This window comes from Ctenopharyngodon idella, chromosome 7 (genome assembly GCF_019924925.1).
Source record: "Ctenopharyngodon idella isolate HZGC_01 chromosome 7, HZGC01, whole genome shotgun sequence".
NCBI classification, from domain to species: Eukaryota; Metazoa; Chordata; class Actinopteri; order Cypriniformes; family Xenocyprididae; genus Ctenopharyngodon; species Ctenopharyngodon idella.
In genome coordinates, this window is record NC_067226.1 from 25,710,294 (window position 1) to 25,727,613 (window position 17,320).

Below are 17,320 nucleotides of genomic sequence, written 5' to 3' on the forward strand. Positions count from 1 at the left end.
ACTCAAATAACAAATTGTATGCAAACATGTAAGATTTATATAAACATACATTAGATAATAAAGACATCACTAAAAGGTTAAGTAAAATATAATGAATATATAGGCTAATACAGTGCATATATTAAGCGAAAGAGTTCATTTCTCTAGCGAACTAACAAGCTGTGGAGGACACTGAATGGCTTCTCTGAGGTAAATGCTATATTGTTTACAAGCCGTTTTATTGATGTCTTTCCGCCGTTGAAACTGATTGAGTGATTACAAGAGATATGACCGTTTCAGTAAGTTGTACTGTATCTTTTAACATACCTTCAGATGTTCTTTCATGTTTTTTCTGTAACTAGCATTAAAGAGGAAGAGATGATCGCGTTCGCGCTGCCGGCTGAACTGAGGCGCCTGTACAGTGATCTGTCACGCCACATCAAAGAGCGTCAAAACAGCATTTTCTGTTTGAATTTCGTGATTTCGTGGACAGAATTTGAAGGATGACACAATAAACTTTCTTATTGAAAGTAACAAAACGCAGAGCTTATTGCGATTATTGGTGATTAGGCTATGTTGCAATGTAATGCTTCGGTACACACGTGCACAATACCGAAAGCCCTGTACCGAAACGGTTTGGTACGAATACGTGTACCGTTACACCCCTAGCATTTAGTAATGTTTTAGTAGTAATGTTCAACATTGATAATAAGAAGAAATGTTTCTTGAGCATCAAATCAGCATATTAGAATGATTTCTGAGGGATCATGTGACAATTCAGCTTTGCCATCACGGGAATAAATTATATTTTAAAATATATTTACATAGAAAACAGTTATTTTAAATTGTAATAATATTTCACAATATTACTGTTTTTACTGTATTTTTTTGATGATAAAAAAATGCAGTATTGGTGGTCATAAGAGACTTACTGACCACAAATGTTTGAACAGTGTAGTGTTTTTTTTTTTTTTTTTTTTTTTAAATGTTAAATATCTAATGTAGAAGTTGATGCTGTTGTTCATTGATAGATCTTTATAACGAACTTATTTGCAATACTGTTTAATTAATTTGCTTTAGTTGAGTTCTACCTTTTTGTGTCTGCTTGTCTAAATAGAAGTGTCCTTTTTCCCGGATATTCAGTCATTAACATAAAATTGTCACAACATATAGTTATTGATGGTGGCTGTTGACTAGTTTCTCATCACGTTTCTCATCACTTCACCCATTCGTCTGCAGTGAATGTTGAACAGACCCGCACACAGAACTAAGTACAAACGGCACTAGTGTCAAGGCTCACACTCAAGTGAGGGCCTCAAGCAGCTGTAATTGCAAGCAGAGCTGCTCTTGACTATGTACCAGGACGATTTTCACTGAGCGGGACGTGGCTCGTTGGAATTCAACAGAGTGGACAGTTTGTTGAAAAGCGCCGATGAGAGGGTCATCGCTCGTTGTTTCAAGTTGGCATCTGGGGAATTTTTACCGAAGCCCCCTAAGCTGGACTTTTTCTGTGACCCATATTGCCTTGGCACTGCTGAAATGCATTTGAAAACATGCCTTGAAAGTGAGCAAAGATCCAGGGTCAGTTTTTCCCCCTGTTTTGAATTGCGAGTTTGAGAAAGCACAGCTGGGAAATGGCAGGCTGAAGTGTTGCTCCATGGGGGCAGGGTACTTGAGAAGCAGATGTTAATGCGCTGGTTTTGGATGATGGGGGTCTGAAGAGAGCTTTTCTTGATGCTGAATCTCTTGTTTTTGCAGGATGACATGTTCAGGAAAACAGGCTACAGTGTATTTTAGCATGTGCTGTGAAAATGATGAATGAGAGTGAACCACCATGTCCAAAACAACCTGAGAACTTGGTGGTTCTTTGACATTCAGTGGTTCCCATGCAGTAGGTGTCAATTTACACCTTTGTGTGTGAACACAGTGGTCCCATATGGCAAGCTCTGCGACGGTACCACCTTTTTTCATGTCTAACCTTTTCTATTAATCTTTTACTTTAGTTTAAATAATTTAAATATGTAATTTATTTAGGGATGAAAAATATATTGGTACTATTTCAGTTATTGGCTGATATTAAAGATTTTAAATTTATCTACATTGGCCGATTTATGATATTTAATTGTGATGCTCATTTCTGCTATTTTTACATCTAGATTACTGGTGCCATTACTTAACATTCACCTAAAGTTAATATTTAATAAAAACATAATTTAATAACACTGTTAAATGTAACAAATCTCAAAATCAATATCCATTTTTCATACTGAACATTATATTGTTGTAATGCCTAAATTTACTTGTAGCTTTGATTTTAGTTTTTAATTTATTTATTTAGACAAAATTTGTTTAGAATTTTAATATCTGCCATTTATCAGTTATTGACCATAACATGAAAATAATTATTGGCTTATTGGCCAGAATTTTAATATGCACTGTAAAAAATAATTTTCCTGATTTATCACATTTTTATTTTTGTCAAATTTAATGTAGCTCAGATAACATAATATTTTGAGTTTCTGTTGATAATACAATAAAGGCTATTGGTTTTAACTCAAATTTTTAATTTCAATGAACTGGCAACCAGGTAACTTACTTTTTTAAGTTAAACCAGCAATTCTTTTTTACAGTGTGGGTACATCCCAAAGTCTGCAGTGCCTTTTGACAGTGTATTTGTCAGTATAACCTCCTTCCTCAGTGGCTATGTTTCCATTTAAAGTTGCAAATTTAACACACAAAATTAGAATATCGCATAAAACAATGAAGCAGCCTTTCCATCCCATGTGTTTAAAAGAATAAAATGGTCACTTCTTGGGAAATTGGCACAAAATATCTGTAATAAAAATTGAAGTTGCTGCAATTGGGGAAGAAACTGTGGCTCTTTTTTTCCTACATAAATGACTCGTTTCTCAGAGCGTGCAGACGAAACACAATAAACACTGTCATGTTATCTTGCGTTCAGACGCTGGTGTTTGTGAACGCAATCATGTGAGACGCTTCTGGGAGGAAATCAAACCAAATCATTCTGATGACATGAATGATTTCAGAATGTTTAAAGCAACATTTGAGATGCTGTGCGATTGTGGTTGGTCCACTGGTTAGTCCAGTTATCCAATCACATTCACTGTTGAGTCACATGAATTTTTTTGCTGCGAATCAAGGATTTAATTCAGCAAATGTGTTTCCATCATAGTTTATCCGCATATCTAAAACATGTATCTGCCTCAATTGAGCACATACGTTTTTTTTTTTTGTTGTTGTTGTTTTTTAATGCGCATTTTTAGAATTTATGTGCATGTTGGGGTTTCAATCCAGGTTTTTTTTTTTTTGTAATATCCCAAAATGTGCATAAAAATGGATAATGAGGAAACATAGCTAATGACAGCAGGACAGGCATCACTTATACAGCTTCAGTTGCATTTTTTTAGGTTTACTCACAACCTATTTGTCTTTTTTTTTTTTAAATATTTCAGTGCTATTGTTTTGTCTCAAGATGCACACCAGTAATGTTTGTTCCTAAGGCAAGTTTATAAAAGCTATTTAAATGTCTTAACTTAAATAAGGCCTAATCCTGGCTTAATCTAAACCCTGTCTGTGAAACCGTGAAAGCTCTGTGTTGAACTGCTAAAGACTCACCACCTCAAATGCTTTTGTTGTTTCATTCATTGCACTAATTCTCTAGTTTCCAAACGTTCTTAATGAGGTTTAACCTCCCTTTTAAACCAGCCGTGCCCTGCCAAATCTTTTTCAGTCCCCCATTCTCATGGCACCTGCTAAAACCTAATATATTTGATTGGACAAAGCCTCTAACAATACTCAAATGCTGGCTAATGATATTAGAGATTTCCTGTAGAAATAAAGAGGCAAGGTTTCCACTCAAGCCCTGGCAGTCACTGTGGGTCACCATTACTTTAAGAGTAGTGGTAGGGTCTTACCAAGAGTTTGGCTGCTGTCAATATGGTGCTTGAGTCTGGGACCAATTATGGACCAACCTATTGCACATCACAAATGATTTGTTATTCCAGGTCAGCCAGCACTCAAATGAAAATGAATGGGAGGGTTTTATGAGTCTTGAGTCACAGCAAGGGCACTGCAATTGCAATCTACCATCTACTCTTTAATGAGGCTGCGGCCACCTCAATGGTTCTAGTCTTTCTTGTTGGGCAATTTATACAGAAATACAACCGTTAGCTGTTGTGACAACTTAATGCTACATTAGTTGTACTTAAGCTACTGGGTTGATTAGCTCTGAATGCAGCAACAGCTTCCTCAATAGTCCAGCAATCTATGAAGCATGGTGACCTTCTGACATAGGCAGGTGATTATCTAAACTGTGGAACATATTTTGCAGGTCCTCATTAAGCTTGCCCTCATGTTTTTTTGTTTTTTAACCATTGGTTTGCTGTCTGCAAACCAATAGTAATACATTACTTGGACACAGTCGCCTCTGATAACAGATCACTCTAATTGTAATGTCGACACATGCATTTTCTGTAAAGCTGCTTTGAAACTATATGTATTGTTAAAGCGCTATACAAATAAATGTGAATGTTGAATTGAATTTGGAATTTTTCTTCATGGAAGCATAATTTTAAAATATTTTTCTAAAATATTATTTGTGCTACAGCTGTTGGACATTGCTCTCTACATGTGGCTCTATGTAAGACACCGCAGATGTGTTCTGGGTAATGCATTCAGTGCATGCATTAGTAACACAACTTCTTTTGTGTCTGGCTGCATTGATTTGATTTTCAACAGTAAATCCCTGTTAATAATTTCTGGGTTACGTTTATATTTTATCAGCATGAAAGGGGATTTATGGCTTGAGCACTGTGGTTTTGGCCTTGGTTGAACCCTGTGCAGGTGGTCCTCTGTAAAGCGGGATTGTTTATGCTGCAGGTATATCGTTCTGTGGAATCTTCTGGTCAGATATAAGATTGTAATCTGAAACAAAGTGAAATTCTCCTCTCACAAACCCTTAGTGTTACTATGCCTGGATATTGTGGAGAAATGTACTACGAATCAGTAGCATTTGATTGTATGCATTAAAGGAGTAGTTCAACCAAAAATGCAAAAAAATGTCATTAATTACTCTCTCTCATGTCATTCCAAACCCGTAAGACTTTCGTTCATCTTCAAAACACAAAGGAAGATATTTTAAATAAAATCTAAGAGATTTCTGTCCCTCCATTGACTGTCCACGCAACTACCACTCTGACAAGAGATCATAAAACTAATGCAAATTAATTGAGTGGTTTAGTGGTTTTCCAGAGAGACTTGATCACTTTATATGATGAACATATAAACACAGTAAAGCCTGTGTTTATGCTATTAAGGAAATGTAATTTAGCCAAAGAAGACTTTTATTTTGAATAAATGTTAATTTATAAGCAGCCTACTTCAGTGTGATATGTTACCATATCATCATGGTTAACTGAGAATTTGAATAATTGTAATGTGATCATCAGGTGCAGATATCTAAATCAGAGAATATCAGCGGGCGGTTGGCGGGTGGATGATTTATTTTTAACAGTGGATTCAGGTGCAAGTTTTACGATCACTTGTCAAAGTGGTAGTTGCGTTGACTGTCAATGGATGGACAGAAATCTCTCAGATTTCATTAAAATTTCTTCAATTGTGTTTCGAAGATGAACAAAAGTCTTATGGGTTTGGAACAACATGAGGGTGAGTAAATGATGACAATTTCATTTTTGGGTGAACTATCCCTTTAAGGATTCTTAAAGCAAGGTTAAATACAGATTAAATCTGTTAGTTTAGGCAGACTAAATATGCTGTGGTTTGGAGTGTCTGTTGTTTGTTGTTGTTGTTGTTGTTGCAAGATTCTTCTTCTTTTTTTTTTTTTTTTCTTATAATTTGGCTCAGTGTCTTCCGGCTGGCCCTCGTTATGACCCAGTCTCAGGGAAAGGGCAAATGCATTCTGACTGGCATTGTTTTATAATTGGCATGCTGTGTGTGTGTGTGTGTGTGTGTGTGTGTGTGTGTGTGTGTGTGTGTGTGTGTGTGTGTGTGTGTGTGTGTGTGCGCAAAGGGGGAGGGGAAAAAAAACTCTTCTTGGCCTTTTTCAATAAAAGTGTGCAGTTCATTCTCTGTTCTGGTTCTGCTGTAGCTGTTGGCAGAGTTCCTCTTGGAGGTCAATGAGTGTATTGTGCACTTCACTCGTACAGTCTGTCTACACCCCCCCCCAGCCCGTGTAAAATGACCTTTTCATCTTAAGCAAAAGATCTAGAGCTGAGATAACAACCAGACAGTTTTCAAGTTCAGTTCTGTTTTCTCTTCAGTTAAGGTGGATCTACTTTAACCTACATAATCGCTTATTTTTTTCTAACCTATCCTAACCTTTTTCTATCTTGCAAGTTATTCGGCAGGTAGTGTGTGAAGTTTCCTAAGGGTAAGATAAGGGGTTTCCATGAGATTTGAAGTTTTACTGATTTCCAGATTGGAAAAAGTGGGAAGTTGACACACAACATGTCCATAGATTTATTTTTATCAACATCAAGATTTTAGCTTAGATTTTTTATGAATGGAAAACGTAAAGCGTATATCTTGGGTCCTGTCTCGATTTGGAACTAGTCACGATTTTCTTTAGCTTAAGTTTTTCAGCAACCCTGCCGTGTAATGTAACACTGATTGAACTGGTAATACTTTATAAGCTTAATTTTGTCAACTTTTGTCAAATTTGTTAATTTTGGATTGTTTAATGCATTAGGTATCATGAACTAACAATTTTTTTTATTTTATTTTTTGTATACAGCATTTATTAATCTAGATTAATTTAATTATATATTATATATATCAAAAAGATTTCCATTTCAAATAAATGCTGTTCTATTCACTAAAGTCATAAAGAATTCCGAAAAAATACATCTCAGTTGTTCTTTGTGGTAATATTTCACAATATCACTGTATTTTTGATACAAATAAATGCAGCCTTGGCGAGCATATGCATATATATATATTTTTTTTATATAATATATATAATAAATATATATATTTTTTTTTTTTTTTTAATTATATATAAAAAAATCTTAATGACCCCAAACTTTTGAACAGTAGTGTTTATATATAAATATTTATTTTAAATATATTTATTTTATATATTCTTATACTGAAATCTATAGAACGGTTTCTCTAGTGATGCTCAATCTTATCAAGTCAAGATGAATCTAGTCACTGTAGCAGGAAACACACTTGACTCCTATAATGTTGCTTGAATGATGCTTGATTTGAGTATGTAACCTCCCACTGCTTGATAAAGAAATGAAACTAAAGTAATGATAAAGTGTCTGTTAGCTACTGCTTATCTAATTAAAATACTTAAAGGAAAAAATATTGGCGATCAAGTAAAACTCATTATAATATCCAAGCTCTAAAAATACTCTAAAAATGTTGTTCATTGTTATTCATGATACCTAATGCATTGAAATATTTACAAAAAGTTCAGTTTGTTAATATTAAAGTTGTTTTTTTTGTTTGTTTTTTGTTTTTTAAACAACAAATATGTAGATTTGTCATAAAAGCTTGTTATGCTACAGGCATAATGATTATAAATGAATTAGTAAAACTTTCCACAGGAAGACAGCAAATTGTATAAAACCATAAAATGTTCCTGGGTAATTTACATTCAGTTTATTGTGGAGTTCATAGTTAGCATCTCTGTGTTATGCCTGAGTAAGAGCGTCTGGCTGTGTGCATGTGATTTAGCCCATGACATGCAGTTTTGCACTAAATTTTTTTTCCTGAAATTTTTGAGCCAATCACCTTAATCCCATGTGGCATGCCAAACTCACGCCATTGGTTGAGCCAGAAGTTGATTGCAGGGATGACGTGTTTTTGTAAGCCACCCCAGAGTTAGCATCACCCTTGTTCCCTCAACAAAAACCCATTAGGATTTTTCAATTGGCTATAGGATTATTGCAGAAAATAAGGTCTGTGACTAACAAAAGCTTATGTTTTGTTCATCGTAATAATCTTAAGAAATAAACACAACTTTATGAATTTGATTAAAGCATAAAAACAATCGGCAGAAGACAAAAGCGAAACGGCTATAAACAAACTACACCACGATCACATGACTTCAGTGTCACCATCACTAAGCTTCCAACAGCTATTTCAGAATTTATTTAAAAACATATTCCCTGAAAGTTCGAGTTATAGTAGTTTGCAAGAGCGCAGTGCTGTAAAAGCGAACTGGTAGGTAGACGAGTTTACCTGTTCAGCTGATGTTTAATGTCCTCGACAACCTCTGAAGTCCCATTTAGCCGCTTGTTAGCAACCACCTTTTTCAAGACAAGTTAAAGCTTTAAAAAAATACACACAAGGGTATTACTGATGTATTTTATATCATAGATTTTCTAAAAAATGTGAAATTATCGTAAGCTTGTGTTCACCACAGACCTTATTTCAAGCATTTAATCAAAAACCCATTAAAAAAACCATTGATTTCAGGTTCATGGAACCAGAAATGCTAAAATGCAAACTCATTCTGTGTTTTGACCTACAAAAATACTCAGAGGCAGTGTTTGGAAAGCACAACATGGCCACAGTGTATTTTTGCATTGACTTTCAGAGGTGACACTAAATGAATACGAAATGGTTCACTTGTTCTAAGTAAGAGTTACATGCTAAATCTCCAAAATACAGTAACTGTGACTGCACCAAGTAAAAAACAGAAGCCTCCAGCAAGAGCAAAAACCACTTGGGTTTGGAGAGTTATGCTTGTTAAAGTGTTAAAAAATCACACACAGGAGTGAAAGCATCTTACTAGTAGAACATCCCATAATAGTTTTCTCACTCTTCTCACTGCCAGTGGCTTCATGGGACTGAATGAATGCACCATACTAAAGAGATCCTTTCAAGGGACGGTAACTAATCGTGACCCGGCACGGCAATCAATCTCTGTAATATTTGTTTAGCGGATGCTGTTTTGGGATCCGGCGACCTTAGGCTCGAGGTCAGTCATCGTCTAGCCATTAAAGTCGTCACATAGCCTGAGGGGGGGAAGGGGCTCGGTTGCTATGTAACCTTAGCATGCCGATTGTTATTGAGCATTGTCAGTAGGGCCGTGTTTCCATCGAGAGCAACGCAAAGAAATTAACAAGAGCATCTTGAGTTTGAGTTCCATGTTGGTTCATCGAAAAAGGCTATCTATGTGTACTACCACTCAACATTTTTGACATCTTTTGAACTTTCCATTAAAAATGTATCGGTGCTGCCTAAAATGTTTGTGAAAACTGTTTTCATCATTTTTTTGAGAACCAAATCATCAACATATTTGAGAGTTTGAGGTTAATTGTCAAACAGAAATGTATTTTTGGGGCAGTTTATTGTAATAATGGCTTAATTTGACATAATAATGAGTGCATTTCATTATACTAGGGAAGAACTAGTTCCTCTTTTTATTTCACGTTATCTGCAGGTGTCCTTGTATCCATTAACGCTCAACAGTACATGTTGACTAATTGGTGATGCTGTTAAGAAGCTCTTTTGGGATTTGGAGAGTGAGACAAACAAGTGTTCCCATGGGGCGTCACCTGACCTAAACTACTGGGTGTTTATCCTGAAATGTCTAATTGGGGACCAAGCCTGATGTTTTGTCTTTTGTACCTTGAAGAGTGTGTGTGTGTGTGTGTGTGTGTGTGTGTGTGTGTGTGTGTGGAAGAGAGAGATAAAAAGGCTGAGATGTGTTTGTGGATGAATAGCAAGGCATCGCTGTAAAACAAAAGTGTCGACGCAGATACTTTATTCACTGTGGAGGTTTAGTGTTTTGAGAGATGATGATGAATGATTTGTGTAAGCAAAACTAAATGTGCTTTGGAGCAGTTTGTTTTTATAAGTAGCGTCTCTTGATGAAGGCCATAAATTAAAATAACAAGATTAAAGCGCATTGCTTTTATGTTGCACAAAGGATTTGGCCATAAAGACATATAAATAATGCAGTTAATCAGGGAAGATGTCACACGTTCCAGGTCATTTAGACTGCAAGAATTAAACTGCATTTAAACTGCAAACACTAATAAGTTCCCATGAGAGGCTATGAACCTTTTTAGAAGAGCCTCCCTGAGACATGGTGGAGATGTGAGGTTCATTGCAACTTTTCACCATGTATTTTTACTTGCAATGAAGGTTCTTGTTCAAAAAGGATTCATTTGTATGACGACAATTGGTTTAAATTTGCTTTATGTATTTTTATTTCTGAAGGATTGTGTCACATTGAAGACTGGATTAATGGCAGCTCAAAATTTAGCAACAATATTACTGTTTTTTTTTTTACTGTATTTTAGATATAATAAATGCAGCCTTGATGAGCTTGAGACTTCTGTAAAAATGTTTGTGTATACCTGTAATACGCTATCACCTCACCAGGTCATGATGAATATAATCCCATTTTGCTCTAGCAGGAAACACATGCCTAATATGCATATTTGATTCCTATAATATTGCTTGAATAATAATGATGCTTGATTTGAGTACACAAACCTTCAACATACTCATTATACAGACAAATGAATGTTAAAATTTGAGTGGAGAAAATAAAACAACAGAGATGGGGGCACCTTGATGCATTTCAAAAATATAACCCTATGACAACAAACTCACAAAAATCTTATTAGAGACTACTTACAACTATCATGAACAAATCTAATACGTTTTGGTAAATTATTCTTAGAAATATCAACAAATCAGCATCTCGTCTATATGAAAATTGAGGATGAACATTTAAAATACCTAATAATATTTTCATTACGTCGTACGTACCGTTGTACATCGTCCATTATTCTTTGAATTTTCGGTCTACATCATTGTCTTGTGTATCAGAATAATTTGTCATTGTGCTCATGATCAGACTTATCATGGATTATATATTATATATTTAATTTGAAGAAGACATGATGAATTAAAGCTGCAAGCAGCGATGAAAGGGCCCTCGCACCCGGGGCCACTGCCACCTGGAGGCCTTAGGAAAACAGTGAACAGTGGGCGACATGCATTTAAGCATGTAAATATGGGGAAAATATGGCAAAGTCATTTTGACCTTCTATACTTCCTGCTGCCAGCAGGTGGTGCTTTGACTATAACTGAATATTGCCATGTTGTAATTGCAATTTAACATCGCTAAGGCCTTAAGATTGGACTGACCAAATATGATATTGATCTGGTTAAATCTCTACAAGGAGTTAATCACAGAGTAAAACATGTCATTTCCTGTTGCCCACAGGTGGCGCTATGATTGTAATTGAATATTGCCATGTAGATGTCTTGAGGCCAAGACTCTAATAAAACGTCATGTTTGGGGCAGATCGGACATTGTATGCCCCTATTTTCATGGCGAAACATTGAATTTTGTCAGGCCGTCACGGACACGCCCTTCAGCGAAAACTCTAGATCTTCGCAATTTAACGCCGCAAAGGCCTTCAGATTAGACTGACCAAATATGATGTTGATCTGATTAAAGCTCTAGGAGGAGTTCGTTAAAGTACAATGACTGGAAATGGCAAAAACTGCAAAAAGTTTGCAGAGAAAATTCAAAATATCTCACTTCCCGTTGGGTTTTCAGATTTTGCACCCAGGGACTTTTTTGTAGGTATTGAGCTGTTAAATGTGTGTACCGATTTTCATACTTGTCTGTGAAACATAGCGCGAAGGGCGCTTAAATTAAATTTTGTAGGTGGCGCTATTGATCCATTTTGCCACACCTAATTCTGAAACCCATATCAGATGAAAATTTTCACCACTTCTAATGCGTGTAAAAAGTTTCATGAGTTTTCGAGCATGTTTAGGCCCTCAAAAATGTGATTCATTCTAGAGAAGAAGAATAATTGACCGAGCAATTCCAATAGGGTCCTCACACCATCGGTGCTTTGGCCCTAAATATGTGCGCATACACGTTGCTGGTTCATGTTTGGAGCAGGAGATTATATGAAATATGTCCATAAAAACTTGAAACACGCTTGCTCCGATCCGGATATGAACTGTGGTCCGCACTGCGAGTATTGTTAAACTCATTGCGCCGTTCCGTGCAGAAACCAGTCGTGTGCTCCACGTGTTGTTACGTTATAGAAAATATGACTGTAACAATATTTAATTTGCTAGTCAAACTCCAGCTCTGACTGCATTGTGGGGAAAATGCAAACAACACTTTTGCGTTACTGTGCTGAGGAAACATACACTTAAGATATGTGTCTGATGGACAACAACGCAAACCTGAACAGGTAGAGGTGAATGAACAGCGCTGAAAGTCTTGTGATATTCAAAATTTCCGCTGTAATGAGATGCATAATACAGCGCAGTGATTGGATTTATTCTCATGAATAATGCAGAGAAAATCTCATAAACTGATGATGTAGCACGTACACTTCAGGCACGGCAGCCAATCACCACTCCGAATTAATGCATATACCTCACTTTTCTTGACGTTCGTTCAAACTTGCTTTTTAAACCAGGAGAATGAAATGGCACAATGTACATTTATGTAATACCCACTTTACCAAAGGCACTATATTGTGAGTCAAGTTGAGTCTAGCGGTGTTGCATGTTGTACCAAATACCCTATACACACCTATTTGTCCCTTATTGCTTAAAGTACTGGTGATTTTTCATGCTAAAATTAAACTAACAGTCTCTCTCTCTCTTGCAGTGTGCAAGGATCCACCATATAAAGTTGAAGAGTCTGGATACGCTGGATTTATCTTGCCTATTGAAGTTTACTTTAAAAATAAGGTACTGTCTTTTGTGCAAACCTGTAATTGTTATTATCCGTGTAAACAAGTGTCTTTGATCTGTTACATAAAATTAAACCAATCCAAACAGCATTGTGACTGTGTACATTGGGTAAATGTAATGTTCTTGTCACTTTTCACCAGGAAGAACCAAAAAAAGTGCGCTTTGACTACGATTTGTTCCTGCACTTGGAGGGCCACCCACCTGTCAATCATCTCCGCTGTGAAAAGCTCACATTCAATAACCCTACTGAAGAGTTCCGCAGGAAGCTGCTCAAGGCTGGAGGGGTACGTGGCTAACCTCTGGGAACAAGATGGACGGGCCATTTATTTTTTTTGTATGATTGGAGGCATGTGACTTCCATTGAGCTAATGTACATCTTTGTTAAAGACAGTTTAGAAAATATTTGTATTTTGTAACCACTCGCTATTAGCCTCATTAGTTGGAGTCTTTTAAATCTCAAAGGTGTTCATGCAGGGGAAATGACTAGTTAGCCCCATGTGGTTTTAAAATACGTGCACTCTGTTCACAAGTGAAAAATGCAAGGATATACCTTGCTGCTTGTCTGTGCTAGTCCTAGCAAACAGTCTTCCAGAGATGAAGGCCAATGTCAGGCAATTGGTCCTAATGGAATTACTGTTCTCATCAACCAAGACAATAAGTAACTTTACTAGATTTGATTGGGCTAGTCTTGACACGACCATCTATCACCACAGGAAACTTGAGTTGTCTTTGGTCCGTTCCAAAGGGATCCACATGCTTTTTATGGATCAACTGGCTTATATTTATTCATTTTGTTGATCTTGGACACATTTTGAAGTTCCACCAGCACTTGAAAACAAGTTAGCATGGATCAGCCATGAACTGGGACGCTTTTACCCTTAAGGCATATTTAAAGAAATGATTCTTGAGAGGGCCCTCTTTGTAGTTTTAGTTCACCCTTTCTTGCCTCATTCCAGTAATTCAAATGTTTTACTGCTGGGGGTATGACAACATCTCCGCTGGTGCTTGTCTGGCTTACAGATGAGGCATGGCAAGAATCGAAACAGTTTATTGGCAAACGGCAGTTGCGCGGGAAGTTGTTTTAATTAAGAGAGCAATATCAATTTAGCGAGGTGGTGACTGAGAAAGGTCCTTTGCAATTTACCTGATTGTTTTGGCTGTTGAAAGGCATTTCGTCATTATATCAGGCTAGGAGTAAGCAGAGTGCTTTTTGCCAAAATGTGTGTTAGAGTGTGGTGGTGGTTTGTGTTGATTCATAGACCTTTTTTTTTTTTTTTTTTTTTTACTGTAAATATTTGTACTTTGTCCTTTACAGCAACGGGATCCTAACAAAAGATCTTCAGAGGACTCTAAAGTAAGGACAAACTCCATTTTCAATGTGTTTAACATAGGGCTGCGCGATATGGACAAAAAAAAAAAAAAAAATTATATCTCTCTATTTTTTGACTGAATGGCGATATCCGATATACATCTCGGTATTTTCTACTTTTTTCTGTTTGGATAAGAAAAAAGCCCTATTTCCAAAATTTAAAAAAAAAAAAAAAAAAAAATTCACTTTCTGCCCAATGTTGTCCTACAAACTGCGTTCCAATTCACCTACTTATACTATGCCCTAAAAGTATTTACTGTTTTTGTGAAAAAAGTGCGTACTTTTGAGTGTGTAGGCAAGCTTTCGGACATACTACTTCATCATAATTGCGTCTTTAACGGAAAGCTCTGTCGCTTAGTTACGTACATCCTATCTCCGTTTTAAACTGCCCTGTCAATCATCTTGTCACAGTTAAAATCAATTTAATTTAATTCAATTTCCTTCCATTTCAGAGAGAAATGTAGTAGCATGTTGATCTGCCAGTCATGGGTCTCTCATGCAGAAAACTCTCCTCATGTGTTTACAATTTGCATAATGATACATTTAAAAGTTAATGATCAATCGTATCATTACAAAAATTCACAGTGCTGTCGCAGATGAAATATAATGTGGATAACATTGAATAAATATCATTTCGTCAGGTTAGACACTGATTATTAATTTCTCAAACCCTTTTATCTAAACCGCTCTACTTAACCGTCGGACTCACACGTCCGCCATGTTTGTGGGGTTTTTTAACACTTCTTATACATGTTTGTAGTAGATTAGATAGTTGTATTAGAGTGTGCACGGATCTGCACTTCGGATTCTAAAAGGAAAAAGTAGACCATCCGGGTGTCTTTGGAATACTCAACATACGATTTGGGACAGACTCATTCTAATTTCGAATACTATTTAGGAGGGATAGTATGCAAATTGGGACGCAGTGAATGTTCATATTGAAGGATATGAAAACAAATATAGTGAATATAACCAAGACTATGTGCTATGTTAAATGTTGTTAAACTATGTTAAAGCAGAATTAAAAACTACATATGGCACATTTAATGTCCAACAGCAAACATTTTAGCAAAATGTACATTTTAGTCAGAATTATTGCGCTCCTGTATTCTATTGCACTCCATCTTTAAATATAACTGCAATAACTACTTTTTTATATATATTTTAAATTTTTAGCATCATTACTCTGGTCTTCAGTGTCACATGATCCTTCAGAAATCATTCTAACATGCTGATTTGATGCTTAAGAAACATTTTTTATTATCATCAATGTTAAACAGTTGTGCTGCTTAATATTTTTGTGGAAATCGTGATCCATTATTTTCTTGAGTAGAAAGTTCAAAAGAACAGCATTTATTTGAAATAGAAATCTTGTGTAGAAATCTATTAAATTAGTCCTCTTTTACTGTCACTTTTGATCAATTTAATTGATCCTTGCTGAATAAAAGTATTAATTTCTTTCATTGTTTTTCATCTCTTAGGTAATGGTAATGCAGGAAGGCTCCACTTCTCTGTTCGGGCAGCATCTAAAGCTGCCCACATTACCCAGCAGCTCATTAACATTGACCTTCTCTGATGTGAAAAAGAGCAAGTCTTTCCCAGGGTCAAAGGTGAGTGTGGATCTCAAAGTTTAAGAGTCTGGACTTCGCATGACTTTGATTGGCATTTGAAAAATTCCATGTTCCTCCAAGGAATCCTGCCTAATCCTGCATATTTGGCAAGTTGAAAGACGTTAGGGGCTATTTAACTCCAAGGATTTTAGAGATGTGAAACTTGGCTTAGATCGAGCATTTCTTGGCTGCTTTGAAAGCACATGCTAACGTTCCGATGACGTAAATAAACTCACCAGGTGTCCCTTTACAATGGCGTTCTGCATGTGCGAAAGTGTTCTTAGATAACGCTTTATTTTACAGTGTCCTTGTTACACGTTACACATGCAAGTAATAACTATAAATTATGCATAATTACATGCAACTAACGCCAAGCTAAACCTAATGCTACCCTAACCCTATAGTAAGTACATGTAGTTAATTAATATTATTCAGCATTACACTGTAACAAGGACACCCTAAAATACAGTGTAACCGATTCTCATCTACACAAAACACGTTTAGTTATCGACACATTCTTATTAATCAGTCTGAAATGGCATTTTAATTAAGGAAAACAGTCTCTTTTTTTTTTTTTTTTTTTTTAGAAACTAATAGAAAACCTTAGACGCTGCAGCTTTTTATCTGCGCATCTATTAAACCACATTAGCCGTAATGCTAGTAAATCTTGCTTGACTACACACTGCCACGTTTCTTTGATTTAGGTTTATTTTTAGTCTCCAGTGCAATATCACTTAGCCGCTAAGCAGCTTGTATTGTACGCTAGCTCTTACAGTGAAGTTACGAGAGTCCCTATTGCACATGGAAACAGTTTCCAATCCAAACAGGTCCTTGCGTGTGATGGATTACTGACAGATCAGGGGTCGTTCGCAGCCAACCTCCCCTGCACTACTACACCGGTTGCATTAGCAAAAACAAAAATGACAATCTGTGCTTTGTTGTCCTTCTCCACTTCCTCCACTTAATTTGATGTTATGGTTGAAGATTTTTTTGCAGGTTGATTGATCGCCAACCATAATGGTTGCCTGGAAAGTCTGTTTTGACATTGAGAAATGCAAAACTAGAGTTGTCTTGGAGAAGTATTTTAAGTGTTTTGGCTCTAAGCTCTAATAGCACTTAGCATTATGATCGTGGCAGTTCAGATATTAAATTTAAAGAACAGAGGTTTCTACTCATTTGTTTGCTGCCAAAATGTACTGTAGCATGTCCATTGTAACTGATTGAAGTCTAAATACATTTGACATTAACTTTGCTGTCTTCAAGACCATTTAAAAGGACTTTTAAAGCCAATTAAATCAGTTTTAATGTGTTTACAACACCGTTTCAAATAGGGGGAAATGTTTTGGCCATTTCTTTTAAAAGCTATAGCAGATATAACAAAATAAAAGATGTTTTAAAGGTAGCCTAGGCAGGTTAGACCTTTTCTGTCTACACTGCTTTACGACTTAACTGCATCAATGACTTATTGACAGGAGCTAGTTAGCTTGACCTGAAGATAGGATAACCCTGTCATTAAAGTCATCGAAAGGCTTGTTGCTTCATCTCCAGGTTGTCTCACAGATAGCTCTGAGTTTGCCCTTCCCCCAGTGGTATTATTTTCCAGATCATTCTGAAAAATTGT

At 36.2% G+C, this 17,320-nt stretch overlaps 1 protein-coding gene across 2 annotated transcripts in view; it reads left to right on the plus strand.

Annotated features, from left to right (window-relative positions):
• The window catches only part of mllt3 (MLLT3 super elongation complex subunit), a 56,956-nt gene that overhangs the window by 18,339 nt on the left and 21,297 nt on the right, over nt 1-17,320 (plus strand). For both annotated transcript variants that reach the window (XM_051901386.1, XM_051901387.1), the window contains exons 3-6: nt 12,635-12,717; nt 12,861-13,004; nt 14,036-14,074; nt 15,571-15,699. In XM_051901386.1, coding sequence (XP_051757346.1) covers nt 12,635-12,717; nt 12,861-13,004; nt 14,036-14,074; nt 15,571-15,699 — 395 coding nt within the window. The remainder of the gene's footprint in view (nt 1-12,634; nt 12,718-12,860; nt 13,005-14,035; nt 14,075-15,570; nt 15,700-17,320) is intronic.